This window comes from Brachycentrus maculatus, unplaced genomic scaffold (genome assembly GCF_059751285.1).
Source record: "Brachycentrus maculatus isolate JH-2025_06_01 unplaced genomic scaffold, ASM5975128v1 h1tg000173l, whole genome shotgun sequence".
In the NCBI taxonomy this organism is placed as follows: Eukaryota; Metazoa; Arthropoda; class Insecta; order Trichoptera; family Brachycentridae; genus Brachycentrus; species Brachycentrus maculatus.
Genome location: NW_028280926.1, coordinates 1971529 through 1993525, shown reverse-complemented (window position 1 = coordinate 1993525; position 21997 = coordinate 1971529). Strand labels below are relative to the sequence as shown.

General features: G+C 31.7%; 1 protein-coding gene across 1 annotated transcript in view; it reads left to right on the top strand.

Moving 5' to 3' along the window:
* Nucleotides 1-21997, top strand: part of Lgr3 (Leucine-rich repeat-containing G protein-coupled receptor 3) — a 152957-nt gene that overhangs the window by 110252 nt on the left and 20708 nt on the right. The window contains exons 4-7 of the mRNA XM_088262169.1: nt 13176-13344; nt 18355-18426; nt 19719-19922; nt 21804-21875. Coding sequence (XP_088118295.1) covers nt 13176-13344; nt 18355-18426; nt 19719-19922; nt 21804-21875 — 517 coding nt within the window. The remainder of the gene's footprint in view (nt 1-13175; nt 13345-18354; nt 18427-19718; nt 19923-21803; nt 21876-21997) is intronic.

Sequence of the window (21997 nt, the reverse complement as noted above, 5' to 3'; positions counted from 1 at the left end):
TTACAAGTATTTAATTTTTAATAAATAATCCACATGTCATTCCACAAACTTAATTCTGAATCAATAAATAATATATACACTCTAAATGACAAAAAACAAATACATTATTTTTAAAAATATGGACGTTAGCAGACATGTGACCTCTCCGGTGGTCTCCGGTGGAATGAACGCGACTTAACGAATGCTGGGTCTTAAGATTAGTTAAAGGGAGTTTGCATTTGATCTCACAACCCTTTGAACCGTATTAAATCGATCAACCAAAGGGGCTTTTTATCGCAATAAGGGCGGAAAAACCCTAAGTTATTGCTTCAAAGCACGCAACATCAGTAATTAGGATTCGAAGCACTTGAAGCAAGAGGTAAAGCGATAAGGCTAATCGATCAAAATAAGAATAAAAACTTTCAGCTTATGCCACAAGTTCGTGGGTCTATGACACCCCATTTTTATAAAGACGAACTCGAAAGATATGCACATAACTTATGAAACTTTTTAAGAATGAAAACGTTGACTCGGATTCCTCTACTGGATTTTATTTTGCACTTCAGTGCAACGTACTTTTATACGAAAGTTTAAAATGAAATTAACATACATGAATACCTCATCTTTTCAATAAACGATTTAGAATTGAATTTTGTAAAATAAGATTACGGAGAAATTAAGATTTTTTTTCACATTCGAATCGAATGATTAAATAAATTCGCCTAATAATTTGTTTTACTGTTATAATTTATATTTGAAGCACTAACTCTGTGATTTTTCATTTTATAATTAAAATGTAACTGTTTCAAAATCACTTTAAATATTTTATTATAACTTAATTATAATGTGTACCGGTTTCGACGCTAACCGCTTTTTTTAAAGAAACGGTTAGCTTCGAAACCAGTAGACATTATAATTTAGTTACAATAAAATAATTTTAGTGATTTTAACGTAAAGTTAGATTTTAATTATGTTTCACTGTTCTTTCTTCAGTCATTCGATTCATGTGCTCAAACCATCTCAAACCTTTCATAGGTTTATCGATAATGCTTATCTAGCCTTGCAAACATTCCTTATTTCACCATTCCAACATCTATCTTAGACCGTTTTTTCACTCATCCGAATAGACCTGTGTATACTAATTAAATATATGTGTACATTTACATATAATTGTCAAACGGACGAATGTCTAATACCGGAATTTATCCGGCCTGCCATTTGTATTTGGACAAATTGAATCTAAACTTTTAATTTCATTTAAATAATGTTTAATCCCATTGAGAGAGAAAAACGAATTAAATTAATAACGTTTTATTCTGCTACAGGAGGATCACGACAGTTTAAATCCAATTTCTTTAATTTCTTATGTGTATTATTATGTAGTACTAGAAATAAGGATAAAATTAGACTGCCATTTTTTTAAAGAGTCGAAAAATTGTAAAATGTATTCTTCTCCTACCCCTCATCCATACCCGATGGTGCATAGGACACTGCGTCGTATTGACGCAGTTTTATTTTAATCGTTTTTTACATGAAGTAAAGTCATCACTTCTGCGGTAGTGATGACTTTGCTTCATTTAAGTAACTATCAGGGACCAGTCCATGGAAGTATTAAATAAAGATCAAATAAGATCACTGATATTTATTTTCACCCCCTCTCCTTGAGAATCGCACCCAGGACCTCCAGTACGGTAGCTAAACGCTTTAACAATGTCACTACAGAGGCCGACAATAAGGTATAATGTATAAGGGTTCGAAAATGTATGATGAGATGCCTGAACGTATGAAAAATGAAAAGGGTCTTAAAAATTTAAAAAGAAATGTATTGTATACTGTAAGAATATGTAAATTTATACATATGTGATGTAAATTAAGCGTAAAAAATAGTTCGTCTTAAATGTAATATAAGCTAACTGAAGAAATAAAAATAAATGAATATATATATTTTTTTAATTGGTTAATTTTGCATTTAGTTTTTGAATTGTATCTTAGGAAAACAAGGATATAATTATCATGATTACGTCATTTTGATTTAAAAAAACTCATCATAAATTTTAATTACGAGAAGTTATACTCAGTTTTATTCCTCGTTTATAAATAAGTTTTCATTTTGAACCGATTCATTTTTAATGTCATCTTCATAATAATAAAAAAGTATTAGTGATTCAGTAAATCCTCGTTTTTTTCTGCTATGACCTTGGCCCGCGTCAATACAAACAATACCCTTGATCTAGAAAGCACTACGCATTGTAGAAATAATTAAATTTCCCTATTGTGTGTTCATAAATGCTCTCCAGAGAACCTTTCCAGTCACATTTTGTGACACACGTGCGAATAAATTCATGTAAATTACCAAAAATACTTCAGAATGCTTATCATTATTTCAGAATATCAATCTACGCGAATCTAAATTCCGAAAATTCCCTAGGGAAAATATTAAATGTCAACGTGTCTCGAAGGATCGGGACCATTCCAAAAGTGAGAGTTTCTTTTGTTCTTTTTCACACTCTCATATCTATGGTCTCGCCAGATCCATAGAAAAACTTATGACACAACAAAAGGCAATTTACGAACAGATCTCAATTGCGGGCCGGAAAAACGGTTTACAAGAAGAACAATTTGAATTTTAAAACTGACCAAAAAAACATCGCACATGTTCTATTTACGAATTTGCTCTGTCTAAACTTTTGCGTAGTTTATTTCATCATTTTTCAGTATTTTTTTTCCACGATAATGCCAAAAACGATTCATATTATTCGTAAGAACGAAAAGTAGCTGACAACTTTCAGAGGTTTTTGGCAAGAAAATCGACCGAAGGATAACGCATTTATTCAATTAATTTTGCTATACTATTCATAAATACAAAATATTACATATTAATCGTAAGTTATTTATTATAAATTTCATTCGATCCCTTATTTGCACTCGATGGTGCATAGGGCACTGCGCCATATAAACACAATCTTATCTTGATCAATAACACATGAAGTTAAGGTGATCAGCCCTCCGCTTTAGGTACCAGTCCAGGGTAATATTGATTAAACATTAGAGTGAAAAAATCACTTAAATCGATTTGACACCCCTGGGAATCGAACCTGGGACCTCCAGTTCAGTAGACGAGCATGCTGACAATTTACACTACGAAGGCGGACGAAAGTACTTCTTTCATATTATATTTTGTACATATCGTAAATATTTAGTTACTATTTTAAAATAATATTCACATCATAATTTTAAAACACATTATTAAGTTAAAATTTATCAGTTGTTCTAGAGGCATGATAAAATTCAATTTATTGTTTTGATATGGAAATTAATTGTTATATAAATTTTGTTCCGGAAGATTAAATCCTAAGCACTAAATTTCGGAAAATGAAATTAATGTGAATATGCAAAATTAAACAATGAAATTCACACATTTCATTGTTCCCCAAATAGCACTATTTTATTTTTTAAAGTTATTTTTATCAAAGTAAAAAAACCACTGCTTCATAGCAAAAAAACAGAATGTGGAAAATTAAAAGATCTACATTCTAAAGATAAGATATTTATTTAAAGGTTAAAACACCCCCATAGGGTTTCTACTAAATAAATATTATTTAGTAGAAACCCTCAAATGAAATGGGAAACCTCTTTATACTACTAAAACTAATTCAGTTTAAATTATCAATAAAGGTAAAACTAATATAAATAAAAAAATAAAAATATATATAGGAAAACTTATTATAAAATTATATTATTTTTTATAATTATACTTATAAATTATAAAATTGTATTATCTTTAACCTACTAAAAATCATTGAGAGTAAAATGTCATGAACTGTAAAAATTGTAATACAAAATAATAGTGCCTCTTCATGCTACTAAAACTTTTCATTTTCATTCATTCCAACCCTTATCCTCACCCCAATGGTGCATAGGGCACTGCATCATACAAACGCAGTGTTATCTTGTGCGATAACACACGAAGGAAAGGTGATCAGCCCTCCACTTCGGGTACCAGTCCAGGGTAATATGACCATTTTACTCTCAATAATATTAGAGTGAAAATTCACTTTTATTTATTTAACCCCCCTGGGAATCGAATCCGGGACCTCCAGAACGGTAGCCGAGCGTGATGACCATTACACTGCGGAGGCGAACAAATGTAAAACTTATAAGGAGTAAAATATCAGTAAAACTAAAAATTCTTAAATAAAATAATAAAATCTCTCTAAGATACTAAAAATCATCTGGAGTTGAAATATGTTGGTTTCCCATTTTAAAAATATGTACATATGTATTTTAAACAAATCCATTAAAAATATTCATCGACCGTAAGATTTGCAAAGCCCACTAGATTAATTGTGATCTCTTTAAATTTTTATTCGCCGGAGTTACTTTTCCTAATTAATGACCTCAGTATTATAACAAATCTTTTCACTTATCCCTTAATGCAGTCAGGACCTTTAACTTTTATACTGAAATTAAGAGTTTACGCAGGAAAAAGAAATTCCGGGATGTTGGTCGTAAATTAGATGGACCTACATTCTTTTATAATGAGTTTATGTAATGAAAAATGGGACACCGGGCGTAACACATAAGAAATGCGTCAAAACAATGTTGGACGTTTTAGACCAACTGTAAAAGCGAAAATCATTTGAACAATCTAAATTAATAAAAATTTTAATAATATTAAATTTCCTAAAATTATTCACCGATTGCTTTAAAATTTCGACATTACTTTACATTCGAATACGAGCGTTTTTATATACTTGTGATTGGTGTTTTTTTACCTGTCACAGGTAAAAACGTGTTGTGTGAAAATGTGTTGAACGTGACAGCAATACATACAGGACTTAACATTGGTCATGGCGGACAGCATGCTTCTTGACGACCGATGTCACTTAGCATTTTCAACGTCTTTGATTGCATTTTTGTTTCATATATTCTTATTATTTTCATTGTTTCACAAGTATAGTAAAATGAAACGAATTAGAAATATGTGTTTTCTATTCTCAATCTTATCCATTTAGACAAACTGAGTCACACCGACGAGTGGCCGGGTACAGCTAGTATTCGAAGCATCAACCTTGATGGATGAGCTAGCTTCATCTTATGTTTTGAATATTGAAAGCATTAACTTTGTGGATCATATTGATATATTATTTCAATAATATAGCTTCATCTTGTTTATGATTTAACATATCGACGTGTAATAATTTTATGCGTTATTTTGTTAAATTACCCATATTAAAACAAACATACTTATTTACTTGATAAATGCGGCATTCAATCATTGTTTAAGCTAGGAAAATATTCACTATTTTTTTTTTTTACAAAAAACATATTTAAATAAAACAAAATAGTGGTAAATATACAATACATTTCAATATATAACGTTTCTTCCTCTCTTATAAAGTAGATACTTGTGTTTAGAGAGGGAGTTCGTTTTACATTTTTTTGAACAAAGTAAATAATAAAAAAATATTCCTTGGTACGGAGTTTAGGTAGGGATGAGTCTTAAATGTTTTTTTTTTTTTAGTTTTAAAGATTTGATAGTTTTCACATTAAATTCACGTTCAAAAAAAGTTTTCACATTCATTATAGGAACATTACTCAATCCAGTGAAAAATTATTTAACCTCCTTTTCACTTTCATTATGCACCTTGGCTACCATATTAAAGAACACACCATAGAGCTGGTTTTCTCGTTTGTCGAAAAAAAGATTTCCTATGTGGTCACCGTGGAGTATGGAGGGCAAAGCCATATTACCTCAAAAATGATAAGAAAGTTACCTCAAAAGGAGAAAGAAAAGATCAAACAACCTTAAATTGCTAAGGTTTTATGTATAACTACAAAGATGACTTGCTTTTATTATCAATTTTATATTATATTAAACCCAATTTGGAGTCGAATCAGCACACTTTCATCTAACGGCTTATTTTGTATTGATCCTTTGTTGGGAACAGGTCATTTAACATTATTTTTTGTTGGACCATCTTGTTGTGTCATGTTATTAATGGTTTGGAAAAACATAGTTTTTACGCACGACTACTATTGTAATATACGTACGAAAATACGAAAAGGCGAAACGTAATTTCAGAAGTAGGTTTGTAACAATGATCTACGTTTTTTGAAACGTAGATTTTTCAAGCAAAAATTGTGACATTTTTTTATTGAAAATATAGTATAGTATATGATTTCTAAAGAATGCTAAAATTCAAAACAATTCAATTGAATCTCATTATTTAAAATTTCTGAATGATCAGTTTTATTAAATTTATTTTGAGATGACATAATAATAAACGTAGAGAATTTATGAAAACCTTTTGTAGGGGTTTTTAAATAATACTTCTAAGATATGGTAGATTATTGACCATACAAGCGGAAAAAAACAAAGCTTTATAAAAACTTTTTTTGTATTTATACAAATACACTTAGAGCCATTTATTTTAGTGTCATATCGCTCACTCCTTTCAAGAAAGTCTTAAACCAAAAAATTTGATTTTTCAGGAGAACGTTTTTAAAGTTTATAAATATAATACAAAGTATTAAAAATAAATATCAAACGACTAATTGTTGACTTTTTATTATGCAACAGACCTTTTTAGGTAAAACCTAAAGGTTTATTCTCCATTTGAAAAATATTTAATATATTTAAGAAAAATAATTAAACAATACCTTTTCTTCAAAATGCAAAAACAACATTTTCTGCTCTATAGCTGGTAAATATAAAGTTAAAAATATGCCTCTTTTGCTAGGATACAGTACATTTTCTGGGCATTCCAAAAACATGCACAACTGAAAATTGACGATTTTTGATTTATGACGTTCTTGAAAGGAGTGAGCGATATGTTTACGTTTTAACACAGTGCCAGACACAGAGTGGGGAATAAAAATCGTAAATAGTGAGAAGGTATAATGTAATTATAGCCTGCACTTTACGGAGTGACGACCCTTAAACCTCGCTTGCCGACCTAACCCCGAGTAAGCCAAGATACAGCATCATCCCTTTCCAACATTAATGATAGCAATTTAAGATGATGAGCAGCAAACGAGTGAAATGTGCATGGGTTCAAAAGGAAAATAAGCATTTGAGTTATATCAACAGAATTTTAAAAGGGGGGGTTTTTGAATATTTCAAAAGAGTGTAATAATTTAAAGTCGTCTAAGGATTATCTGCATTCATAGTGTAATAGTTATTATTACTCTAATATCTAGATTGACATTTCAACATAGATGAAGAAGAATATGAAAATTTGGGTATTTTCTAGTTTTCGACCTTTTTAAAGCAGGTTTAAGAGATCGCGATACTTTATTTTATTTATCTATAATAAACAGTTTATAATTCATGCACCTACTTTCTTTGAATAAAAGGGTGAAAGTATTTTCCTTGATTTTTTATCTATTCACGCATTACGGTTTTTTTTAAGAAAAACATCTTGCATTTTTCGTGGTATTATTTGTTTGTAAGTTATATTTATTGACTCGTAGTGCCGTACTATTACAAAATAAAAATATATAAAAGTATTTTTTCCCCTCAGCTTATCTGTGTTTACAATATATTGAATAAGCGTATAAAGAAAGGATTTACAAAAATGGATAATGTTTTTTTATTTTGAGGTTTTCTCAAAAGATAAAAATCTTGCATTTTTGTATTATTGATGGTACCTACTAATTGTTTTGAAGCGATCTTTATTGACACTTTTTATACTTGTAGTACTGTTTCATAGCAAGATTTTATAAAAGCATTTTTTCCTTGCAGCTTATATATGTTTACAAAATATTGAATAAGAGTATAAAGAAAGGATTTATATAAAGAGATGGAAGTGTTTTCCTTACTCCTCATCAGTTTGCATCCCCTAACCCTTATATAAGACACTTTATTCAAAAATTATTCTGCGATGGATATTTGATTCGGGAACAAATAGACGTTTCAGGGTAATTTAGTGCACTCTGTCGGTAAAGGGACGTAATGCAGACTCGCGAAATGTTAAACCTGACATCTGACACTGAAGATGGGAAAAGTGAATGGAATGAAACGCCGGAAGGGGGTTTAGCGACGGAAATGCACCCGGTGGCTCTCACGGAACAGGAAATAGGGCTACGGAACCATTCGAGTCATAACATTATTTTTTTGTTTGAATAGAAATTAGAATATATAAATATTTATATATATATATAAATATATATATATATATATATATATATATATATATATATATATATATATATATATATATATATATACATATATATATATATATATATATATATATATATATATTATATATATATATATATATATATATATATATATATATATATATATATATATATATATATATATTTATATTTATATATATATATATATATATATATATATATATATATATATATATATATATATATATATATATATATATATATATATATATATTTAGAATCTGTATTGAAAAAATATTTTTATATATCTTGTTTATCTCCTTACCTTTCTATAACTATTTCTTTTAAAAACCGTATACATATTTATTTCGAAGTAAAACTTATTTTTTCCATACAAAAACAGTGTTCGACAAAAAAATTCAAACTTCAAATATTACCTTGGTTTGAGGCCCAGCATTCGTTAAGTCTCATTCATTCCACCGGAGACCTCCGGGGAGGTCACATTTCTCTTCACGCCAGATTTTTTTAATGAATGTATTTTGAATATTTTGTTTGTTTTTTAGAATAAATCTTTATATACATTTATGGAAAAAATAATTTTATATATTTTTTAAGCCCCTTAAATTTCGATAACTCTTATATTTTCAAAACCATATATTTATTTCGGAGAAAAACTTTCAATTGCGTCAAATGTTACCTGGATTTAAAGAAAACTAAGCGATTTAATATATGTTGGGCCTTAAGTGACTATTTTTTGGAAAACATCTTTTAAAAATAAAAATAAATAACTGTTATTTGATCACGTGTAACTTATTATTTTTATTTTGTTTCTACTTTTACACATGACTTAAAAGTACCTACCTAATTTCTCCACAAGCGTGGGCAGTGACAATGTAATATTCTCGTGATATAATATACCATACACGTTTTTCGCATTGTGTTGACTCTTGACCTTAGCGGATTTTGATTAACGTATCCATTTCAAGTTTTTTGCCATCTTTTTGCACTTACTTATTTTACTACGTAAAATAATACTTAGGCATTATTTTATTCGCCCGACAGCGTCAAACTCCGATGTCTTGGAAGTTAATGGGTACAAAAAAGGTTAAGAGGTGTTGACAAATTCAATGACATTTATTATAAGAGGTAGAACATTTATATTCGTGCAATCTAGTAAGCGAAAAATCCAGATTTATGGTAGGAAGTATCTACATACCAAGAAATACAGAAATGGTGATCTTAAGATTCCGATCGATTTGCTCACTTTGTGAGAATACCCCTTCTCAAAATTCAAGAACAATTGTTATTGATATCTCAACATTAATGAAGAATTATATGGAGTCTGGGTATTTACAGAGCCTATGACCTGCCATTAGCTGGTTTGAACAAACAGTTCATATACGTGTAACATTCACCAATCTATGTAGGTACCTGTGATTGACCATCACACTACTCATACTTCGTAAGTTGTATTTATGCTCTAATTGAAAAGCACGATTGCATGTTACTTCATTAGAGATACCTATGTTTTTTTTCGTCCACCTCCGTAGTGTAATAATGGTCAGCACGCTCGGCTACCGTTCTGGAGGTCCCGGGTTCGATTCCCAGGGGGAGTCACATAAATATAAGTGATTTTTTTCACTGTAATATTTATTCAATATTATCCTGGACTGGTACCTGAAGCGAAGGGCTGATCACCTTTCCTTCGTGTGTTAACAACGATCAAGATAACACTGCGTTTATATAATGCAGTGCCCTATGCACCATTGGGGTACGGGTAAGGGTTTGAATTTGAATTTGAATGTTTTTTTTATATTTGTTTGTTGCCTTAGAAAATTTTCCTTGTCTTTTATATACAAGGATTTTAAGTATATTTAGTTTATTTAAATTAATAAAGTTAATCTCTAAAAAAAAACAAAAAATACAAGAATACAATAGATACAATGGATTCAATATCTTACATCAATCAAGATCCGTCACATAGCTCATTTATTTGTCTATGACTGACACCTATGGTTGAAATAAGTACGTTTTTTTATCAGTAGAAACCTTAAATAAATGCTTGTAAAATTCTTTCTTGAATTTTTGCACATACTACCCCTCAAAATGTCAGTTTCATTTTTTTAGACCAGTTTTTTTTATTCCACAATATTGTGCGTCCATTTTTTGTTCACAAATTCTGGATTAGCGCCAATAAGAGATATCAGTTACAAATATTTTCTAAGTGTAACAAAAATTTAAACTCACTCAAAATACTGTACGAACAATCTACGGTGTATACTCGTACTAATGTTATGTAATTTTCAGCTCATATGTATTGTGTAGTTTACTTGGCAGAGCAAATAAATCGTATTCCATTATCGTTTCTATTGCCACAGACATGTATGTATATCTACTCGCTATGGACTAATGGGGGAATTCTCAAATACAGTTAAACGACTGACAGTGAAAAAACTAGACTCCGAGCAAACATACCCCTTAAAGGTCATCGACGTCTGTTACAATATTACGTATATTATCTGTTTTTTTTTCCATCTAATATGGGTCAAAAATCTAAAAAGGGTAGAAATAAAGATAATCAAACTGTTATTTATTGATTCGGCACTAACATTGTGGAATGACATGATAATTTGTTTTTAATTAAACACTTGTAATAAACCACTTAATGAGTTTTATTTTATTATACATGACTAGTTTTGAAAACTAACAGATGTTTTCATATACAGGTAAAAATTAAAACTTACGAGCAAAAGATATTGAGGTGTATATATAGAGTTGTATACGGTAATAAATAGAGGGAAGGGGGGGAGTTAAGGAACGGTTTTTTAGAAAATGTCCCGCTACTTGACCCCCCCCTCCTCTCTATTATTATTATTATTATTATTACCTTATCAACCTCTATATACACACCTAAATATTTGTGCTCATTAGTTTTAATTTTCACCTGTATATGAAAACATCTGTTAGTTTTCGAAACTAGTCGTGTATAATAAAATAAAACTCATTACGTGGTTTATTACAAGTGCTTATTTTTTTTTAAAAATAATAACTAACTTTTTTAAATGAATAACCCGCAAAGCTTCTATTTTATAGGATTGTTTACAGGTAGGATAGTTAGGAAAAGGAAGGTGTATAAAAAATACATTGCAAAACCCAGGCCAATTGAAAATGAATATTTCTTGAATTCATTGTGCAATTGATGGGAATCGAACCCACAAAGCAAGTGTAGCGTCTACCCGACAACACCACGGCGCGAGTCTAACTAACTAAATAACCATCACCCCGCTTACCGAAGGAGTGGGCAGAGAGAATAGAATGCCATACCAATCAGTCTTTTGCAAACAATCTTTGACTCTTCAGTCTTCGTGCATCTCCTCGTACATACCCGCCGATTATTCCGACTCCTGACCTGACCGTTTTCAAGTATTTGAAATACTTGATCATGTCAAGTTTTCCTCGGTCTTTCTCTGCCTCTATTACTAACCATTTTCGCTTTGTAAATTTGTTTTACTATTCTTTTTTTTGCTCATTCGATTCACATGCCCAAACCATCTCAACATATTTTTCGTCAATAGTATATAAACATATATGTTGTGTACTGACTATTGAAATAAATACTTAATTTTGAAAAAAATTGTTAGTCACCTAGTATCGTGATTACTTTTTTCTAGTAAGTCCCGGGTTCTATTCCTATTGCCTTCACATATGTAATTATCGATCAACTTAACATTAACATCAATTTGAGAGTGCCCTATGCACCATTGTGTGCGGATGAGGGTATGAAGAAAACTAGACTTCTAAGACTTCCCTCTAGATTGGTACATAGATGACCTTGCATTCGTGTAATTAACGATCAAGGTAACACTACAATCCACTGTTACATGCACCATTAGTTGCGGCAAATAGTAAGAATAAAATGTAGAAACTAAAATACAGTTATACACCAAGCCATTTGAAATTCTACGTTCCGCTTTCCTTCCTATAATGTATTTTAACAGCTCCATATGCTCCAGTAGCTAAATCCTTTTTCAATATTTCACAGTCCTTGCACTTTACAATACATTTTATGGTAATAGGATTTCCTCTATAAACTTGCAGTAAACCTGTTCAATACGTGGTATAACAACTTTGCAAAAAGGAAAATACGGTGTAGTGTAATATTTCCAAGCAAGCCGGCGTCTTGGAGCATTTTGAACAAGATGGATGACTAGAATATTTAAGGGTGATTAGAGTAATGCACGTCGTCAAGCGATTTTTCATTTTCAGTGATCTATTTTTATAAACCAATAAATATGATCAATTCTTTATCTTACATTTTGACCAGTTATTTATTCACAATATTTTGAGTGTGTCCAAATCTTAGTTCACCAATTCTGGATTATAAGTCTTCACATATTTTTTTCCATATTGATATCTCAACATAGACGTAGAAGAATATGGAAGTATGGGCATTTACAGGGCTTACGATCCATCATAGGCTTAAAATATGATTGAATAAACTTCGAACAATTTTATTAAACACTCTCCACACCATCCATTCTTTACTTTGTGTAATACCACTTTTTCAAACAATTATTTGTAACTACCGGTTTTGCGAAATCATTCCATCATCAGGTCATTAAAATTGAAATTAAATTATTATGAGTGAAAAATAAAATTTAAATAAACTTAATTAAAATTAACAAAGCTAAATAAAATTATGAGAGTGTTTTATTACCACACCACAAAAGTATCAATGCTTTTCACATACAAAAAAATACATATATATAAAAATTTAACGTACCACGTTAGATGTGTTTATTCGAAAGATATCTTGAAAAAGACCAAAAAATTCATGTATGCTACAGAAAGATAACATGATTCGAAGGCATGACCTAGGTGACGCTGTCCATGATAGAAGGACCTACAACCTGAGGACGAGGAGAGCTGATCTCAACAGTCTACAACGACGATAAATTGGGATGGATCCAGGAAGAAGAAGATGTCGGATATTTACTCCAACATGCCATTGTCTTAATAACCTTTTAATTATGTTAAAATTATTTCAGGTGTGTTCCCCGTTCCCGACAAATGTCAATGCAAAAATGGACAACTCTATTGCGCTGAGATAGGCCTCACTTCCGTTCCTCGCGTCACGGGAGCAACGCGTCTTCAACTTCCTGACAACTCTATTGTCCTTACTCCAGATTCCTTCGCAGGGTACGACTTGAACTTACTGTAAGTAATTGATTCCATGATTAATTGTTATGAATTCTATTAATGTTAACAAATAGAGTGATTCCTTAGGCGGTCGGCAATAAGATTCAGATTGAACATTTTATGTAGATGAACGTACAGGAAAACCTCCAACAAACCCCTTGGCTTAGTATTATTTTTTGACATCTCATCAAAGATGAAGAAGAACATGGATGTCTGGGCATTTACGGGGCTTACGACCGCATAGGCTGGTTTAAGTGATCACTTTACACACGGTGTAACATTCGCCAATTCTACCCGTGATTGACAACCACACTACTAAAATTCGTGGAAGTTCTGTATTTATGATCCAATTTCGAAACATTGTAGAAAAATCACTAGAATTTTCACTAGAGACATCTATTTTTACTGAGCAGAAACTCTTATATGAACAAGTATTTGGACAATTGAAATGTTGATTATACCTACTACATGTTATTCTCACAACTTCTTGAAGTCCCTACTTACAGGTACATACATATATATTTATCATACAATAATATAGAAATATAGAGAATAGAGACACATTCCAGAACACCTCCCCTAAAAGGTTAACAAGGGATATTGTACAGCCTAGCTGGAATTAAGGTGGTATTGTGTATCGTCCAGTCAGCTGGCGGTTCACAGACTTGGAAAAGGCACCTACTCCGTGATAATCAGGGCCGACTTAATGCTTAGACTTAGCGAAACTCTCGTTCTGCCCTTAAAATCAATATTCTCTTTTCTTTCATCCAGAATTTGTGAGAAAATTTTAGAAAATTCCTTACATTTTGCGAATACTTACAAAATAACAATACAATAAAGGTTTACCATATATAATTTACTTAAGCTATACATATATGCAGGGCTTTTTTCATGTAACGTGGTGGAACGACGTTCCAGGAACCTTTTTCAAGGATATATTTGTTTTAATTTTCAAAATAAAGTAGACGAAACAATGTTTGCGCTTACGTTATTATAATCTATATTTTTAAAATTTGTCAAAATTATAAAATATGGTATTTTAATAAACTATTTTTTTTAATAAAAAGCTTGACATGAAGTGAGTTCCGGGATTTTTTCGTTTAAAAAAATCCCGGAACTTACTTCATATATGTATATACCTACCTTAAAGTTTTTTATTTATTTATTACTTCAGTTAGCTTACATTACATTTAATACAAACTACTATTTACATAATTTTGAGTATGTCCAAATACTTGTTCACAAATCTGGATTGTCAAGAGTTAGACATCTCAACAAAGATGAAGAAGAATCCTGTAAATGCCCAGACTTAATCTACATATTTAATTAATGTTTTACTTAGTAAACACCACATTTTCTTAAAATCTACTGTGACATGTGTTTCGATGCATTCCGCATCATTTCAAACACCGTTCAAACAACGCCACCGTTTCAAACGGTGGCGGTGTTTAAAAATGATGCGGATTGCATCGAAACACGTGTCACAGTAGATTTTAAGAAATAGTGGTATTTACTATGTAAAACATTAATTAAAAATGGATAGATTTTACCACAAAGTGACTGCCGAATCAATTAATGAAATTCATCTACATATGTTGAGATGTCAAAAATAGTTCAAACTATTATTTACATTTTTACCATACATATTTACATATTCTTACAGCACACAAAACATTTCTTATTAAATTCTTTCAGACTCTTTTCATTTTTCATACATTCAAGCACATACATTTTTCATACATTTCACCATACATTTTTAAACCCTTTCACATGTTATGCTCTCTCGGGGTGTTTCTCACAAAAACGGAGCTATATAAATTGGCCATATTTATTTATTTATTATTATTTATAAAAATCTAGTTTTAGACCCTACTTATAAAATTTAAAACCCCTATTATGGTTTATTTATTCACAAAATTTGAGTGCAAAGTCTTGTTCACAAATCTGGGTTTATCCACATGGGAGTTATCTATGTCGATATCTCAACATAGATGAAGATATATAAGTATGTGTACTGAGTCCGCCTCCGTAGTGTAATGGTCAGCACGCTCGGCTACCGTTCTGGAGGTCCCGAATTCGATTCCCAAGGGCGGTCAAATAAATATAAGTGATTTTTTCACTATAATATTTATTCAATATAACCCTGGACTGGTACCTGAAGCGGAGGGCTGATCACCTTTCCTTCGTGTGTTAACGATCAAGATAACACTGTGTTTATAAAATGCAGTGCCCTATGCACCATTGGGGTGCGGATAAGGGTTTGAATTGAAAATTGAATTTGTACTGAGTTTACGACCTTAACCTACTTAACTCACCCAGAGATGGTGCCAAAAACATGCATATGAGAGAAGGTTTCAATTTATAATAAATATAAGAGTTTAAAAATTTTTATAGTGTGGTTGTCAATCATGGATAGAATGGTGAATAGTGTGTATAAAGTTTATCTTTCCTTTAATTGACACCTTGTATCATATGCGAGATCTCGGCACCATCTTTGGTTGAATTGAATAAGTTTTCATTCTATTTTACCTTCATGAAATGTGTATTCACTTAATCCAACCTATGAAAGGTTGTAAACCCTGTAAATACCCTGACTTCCATATTTTTCTTCATCTGTGTTGAGATGTCAAAAAATAATGTGACTAATATAAAATATATTCTGTAACGATAACCTCAATCTGAAACTGGTAATTTACGGGGCTGACGATCGTCATAGGCTGATTTAAGTGATCACTTTACACACGTGTAACATTCACCAATTCTACCCATTATTGACAACCACACTACTCAAATTCTTGGAAGTTCTATATATATGAACCAATTTAGAGACCTTGTTCTTGAATCACTAGAACTTCACTAGAGATATCTATTGGTGAGATGTAAAGAAGCTTTTTATTAAGCAGAAACTCTTGTATTAGTATGTGAGGTCCGAATCCTGGATTATAATCACACATATTCCATATTCTTCTTCATCTTTGATGAGATGTCAAAAAATAATATGAAAATAACTCGTGTAATTGGAGATAATCCAGATTTTGTGAACAAGTATTTGGACACACTTAAAATGTTGTTAATGTATTTTTATGGTTAGCGATTGTAATGCTATGTTGCGATACTCTTTATTATTATTTTAATCTTAATTCTGACCTGTCCAGTATAAGCACGTAAAAGCCGATGCACTGCCTTATTTGTGTAGAGAGATTGAATTTCACACACGTTGTTGCTTTAACGTTTAATCATCGTTAACAGAATAGCACGCCCATTGTCTGACTCGGCTATGCTCGTAAATGGAAGGGCAGCTTCACATGTCCAAGAGAATATCCATTTAGAAAAATGTACAAAAATGAAAATATCAGTGGAGTTGATTTGTGAAGCTTTGCACCTTGTTCAAGGTCCTGGATGTAAAAAGGGGTAATTGTTTTCAATTTAAGTGGAAGGCTGCCTTCTTTCGCGTATTTAACGATCAAGATAACACTGCTTCTATACGATGCAGTGCCCTATGCACCATTGGGGTGCGGATAAGGGTTTAAGAGCTAAGTTTTTCTTTGTTGACACCAGAAAGTGTTATAATTCGCTTAAAATTCGCAATATTACTATTACTTCTACATGGCAGAGGAAGACCGAGAAAAACATGGCACGATCAGGTATGCCAAAAACTTGAAAGTGGTCAGGATAAGGAGTCGTAATAATCGGCGGGTATGTATGAGGAGATGCATGAACGTAGAAGAGGCGAAGAATGTTTGCAATGATAGAGTGGTGTGGCGTTCTATTCTCTCTGCCTACCCCTACGGGGAAGCGGCGTGATGGTTAGTTAGTTAGTTAGTTTTCTACATATCTACTCTTTTTATTAAGCAAATGGAGTCGACTTACTACCTCCAGGCTCTTCTATCGGCCGCTAGCTTCTTTGCATTCTCCCAAGTCAGGTCGGCATCCCAAAGTTCAGACGAGAACTGGTGACGGACTGTCAGCAGTGGACGTCCTGGGTGTCGAGAACCTGATACCTTATAAAAGAGCCAAGCTTGACTAAAGCTTTTGGAAGGCATAAGAAGTATATAAGCCTAGACAACTGAATCGCCTTTTCTTGGTGACAGTTGTGTCATGGGCTACCATGGTGGAGGTTCCGAGTTCAATATCCAAGAGGGTCGTGATAAAGAAAAGCGTTTTTAAACTCTCATATTTTTTTAACATTTTTTATTCATATCAATCTGGACTGGTCTTAAAGTGCAGGACTGATCACATTGCAGTCATTATATTATATAATAAACGATAAAATTGATCAAAAATCGCATATGTTAAACATTTTGTGTAGTTTTAAGTATGTAAATGGTCCTAAATGGTGTAGTTTTAAATATGTCCGCCTCCGTAGTGTAATGGTCAGCACGCTCGGCTACCGTTTTGGAGGTCCCGGGTTCGATTCCCAAGGGGGGTAAAATGAATATAAGTGATTTTTTCACTGTAATATTTATTTAATATTACCATGGAATGGTACCTGAAGCGGAGGGCTGATCACCTTTCCTTCATGTGTAAACGATCAAGAAAACACTGCGTTTATATGAAACAGTACCCTATGCACCATTGAGGTGCGGATAAGGGTTTATTATTATTTATTATTATTAAATGGTGCTATGGTGGTGTGGGGTAGTATTGTTTGCATGCTGTGGTAGTGATTGTCCTGACGAAGAGACGGGTACGTCTCGAAATCGGTAGACGTAAAAATCTCGGTGAGTGGTTAAATACTAACATTATTAACATTTTTATCAAAAAATAAATAAGTAAAGATAAAATTGACATTTCATCAATGTAATGCAGTGCCTCATGCATCATTGGGCGCGGATAAGTATCCTTTTATGGAGCTTCTTTTTGGTCCGCTGTATATATAAGCAAAGAACAAGGAAAGATGGAGAGAGGTGACATATTTATGGATATTGAGAGGTCACGATTAATCCAGATGATATCGTCAAGAAGAAGACAAAGGAATTCAATAAATATCTTTACTCAATGGTAATTAAATTTATGATTTTTTTACAGAAATCTTTTGGGCAACTCCATCACACAATTACCTGTAGGAGTATTTGAAAAACAAAACAAACTCCAAAAAATGTACGTATGCTTTTCACAGATCATTTTTTTAATAAAGCAAAGTACCGTAGAACGGGGCTACTTGAACTTAGGTGTGTTACTTGAGCCCAGTACAAAAAAAAACTGTATTTGGTCTACAATAATGAACGTTTAAGTGTCACCTGTCAGGGAAACATTCATTATTGTAGACCAAATACAGTCTAAATATTTTTTTGTACAGGGCTCCAGTAACACATCAAAGTTCAAGTAGCCTCGTTCTACGGTATTATATATTTTACATATTTTTTAAAGGGATATTGTGTGATTTTTATAACTAATTTTGTTTTAAAATTATGTATGGTAAAATGCGGTACTATTTATAATTTTCAATTTAAATACTTTTTCAGGCAGAAAAACGTCTGGTTTAATTTTTCCCAAAAAATTATTCAAATTGTGTGAAAAAAAATTCTATTGACCGACTTCTGATGTGTACTCTGGTTATGTAAATATTCTTTTTTACGTGCGTAGAATGGAAATTCAAGTAATTTTCTGTATTTTCTTAAAAATAAACTTCATAAAAAAATCATTTAAAGGCTCATTTATCAAAAAAATTACATGACATAAGTATATAAACATTTAAATATACAAAAAAATATCTTGCGTTTTTATCAGAGTTAGACTGAATTGAATACTTACATAAACACATCGCTTGAATACGGATTGTAAAACTTTCAACGCAGTTTGTATCGTTACCCTTACGCCAATATAAATATACAAAGCAGACACGTTCGGTGTCTTAACAGACAAAAATCCAAATGTTCATGTAACATTCGTGTAAAACGATATATCGTCTATGTTGGAACACCTAACACATATAGTATGATATATCTTGACTTGAGCATATGTTTGTTCTATCAAATCTGATAAAAATGGCTGTACCAATATTTATGGTGAAATGTTGTAAACAATAAAGAAATAACAGCACACAACACCCAAAAAATATTTAAACGGCAGGCTACATTTCAAATATTATAAAAAAAGTATTAACATATGCACTGGTATATGGTTTTTCCTTATGACATTTTAAATATGTTTTTTTAGCATTTGAATCATGACGTGGTTTCATAAGATTTTTTCTAGAAAAATTGTAAACCAAGCTAAGTTTTCTACCGATTTATCATTATATTATATATTCTCCTAATTTAAAACAGATGGAGCATTTCCAAAATTTAAGATCAAAATCTTATCAAAATTCGTATATCCTTCAACTTTGTTCGATGACATCACATTTAAAACAAATCTTCGAGAAAATTCTTCCATTTTTCTGTTTTCAGGTATCTGATGAACAATCTCTTGGAAGTCATTACTGAAGACCATCTGAGGGGTCTGACTTCCCTCCAGTGGCTGTTCTTGCAAAATAATACATTGAGAGAGTTTAGACTACCCCCCGATTCAGGGTCGTTGACTTGGCTAAATTTGGGCTACAACCAGCTGACGACTTTACATCCCTTTCCGAATTTACCGAATATATTGGAACTGTAAGTATAATTCCAATTACAAAGAAACATTCATTCGTGCGATTTAATTTATTTTTAAAGGTGTCTCAACTTGATTTGAAACATGACGGGCGCCGTTGCTTAGTTGGGTAGACGTTCGACTGAGAAACTGGCATCGCGAGTTCGATTCCCGCCAATTGCAAATAAATTCAAGAAAGATTTTTTCTCGTTTGGTCTAGGTGCTTGTGGTGAATTATTCATATTTGCCTTTCCTATCTTTACTACCAGCAGACAAGTCTCTTAATGTAGATGCTTTGCAGATTATTTCTTTTAAAAATATATATCATTCTTCCCTTTTTTATATGAAAAAACATGGAAGTCCGAATATTCTAGGGCTTACGACCTGGCATTTGGCTGGCTTAAGCGATCACTTGTGTAGTTCACAATTCTGCCCATCATTGAACTTCCATATTGAACATTCATATTACGAAGCGTTCGGATAAGCGAGCTGGCAGTATATTAAAATATGTTTTTGTTAAATATTTTTAACAGTATATTAAAATATTTTTTATTTAGCTTATAGCAATAAAAAGAGAAGAAAAAAGAGATACAGAGAAAGAGACCGAGCTTATTTTAGACATCCACAGGCATTTTTCATAGGCATTTCTGGACATATCGTTCACTCCTTTCAACAACGTCATATATCAAAAATCGTCAATTTTCAGTTGTGCGTGTTTTCGGAATGCTCAGAATATGTAATATATCTCAACAAAAGTGGCATATTTTTCACTTAATATTTACCCGCTACAGGGCAGAAAGTGTTGTTTTTGCATTTTGAAGTAAAGTGTAATTATTTTATTAAATATACTAAATAGTTTAATTATTTTATTGAATATACTAAATATTTTTAAAATAGAGAAAAAACCTTAAGGTTTTACCTAAAAAGATCTGTTGCACAGTAGAAAGTACAAAAAGTGGCTGATATTTTTTTAAATACATTTTATTATATTCCTAAACTTTAAAAATATCTCTGAAAATCAAGTTTTTTGATATATGACGTTGTTGAAAGGAGTGAGCGATATATCGTTAAAAATACACCTGAAAATAATATCAAATAAATCTCATTAATCTCCTGATATTGAATCATAATTTTCTTATCAAGATTCTCGGGGGATTTTTATCACTCAGGACATTTTCCCGTAAAATTTTCACACTCTGTAATTCCAAACTCGCGCAAAGAGATAACATTTTGCATTCTGGAATGCGGAAATAGGACATTTCCGCAATCGCTTGGGGAGATAACGGTCGCGCAATGCACGTATGTAACCATCGCTCAGAATAATTGCACATTTTCTAATGAAGTTCTGGGATTGGTTAAATGGATTGTGTAGGATGCAGAGATGCCGAGGAAAACTGGGAAATTGGTAATCAATGCATTTCGTTTTGCGACTTCTCTATTTCTCTCGTGAAAAAATATGCAAAACAATCCTGATGTAATCTCGGTTTAAATTGTATGCTGGAACTAATATATTGTATTTTGTATATCACAATAATTGATAACTTTGTGGTATGGTAATATAATTCTCTCCTTATTAATACCACTTAAAAATATTATTTTTTGACATCTCTTCAAAGATGAAGAAGAATATAGAAGTTCTATATATATATATGAACCAATTTAGAAACCTTGTTCTTGAATCACTAGAACTTCATTGGAGACATCTATTGGTGAGATGTAAAGAAGCTTTTTACTAAGCAGAAACTCTTATATTAGTATGTGAGGTCAGAACCCTGGATTATAATCACACACATAATATGAAAATAACTCCTTTAATTGGAGATAATCCAGATTTTGTGAACAAGTATTTGGACACACTCAAAATGTTGTAGAATTATTATCGATATCTTAATTATTTTTTACAGATTTTTAGAACATAATTTCATTGAGGAAATCCACGAAGAAACTTTCGCACAATTATCTCATCTTCATCTCCTGTAAGTGTTTGGATTTATTTATTTGATGTTTTTTCTTAACAAACCTAAACCAACATACCAAAAATACCTTGGTTGTTGACTAGTACAAAATTAAGTTCTTCTTTGAACAAATAAATATTAAG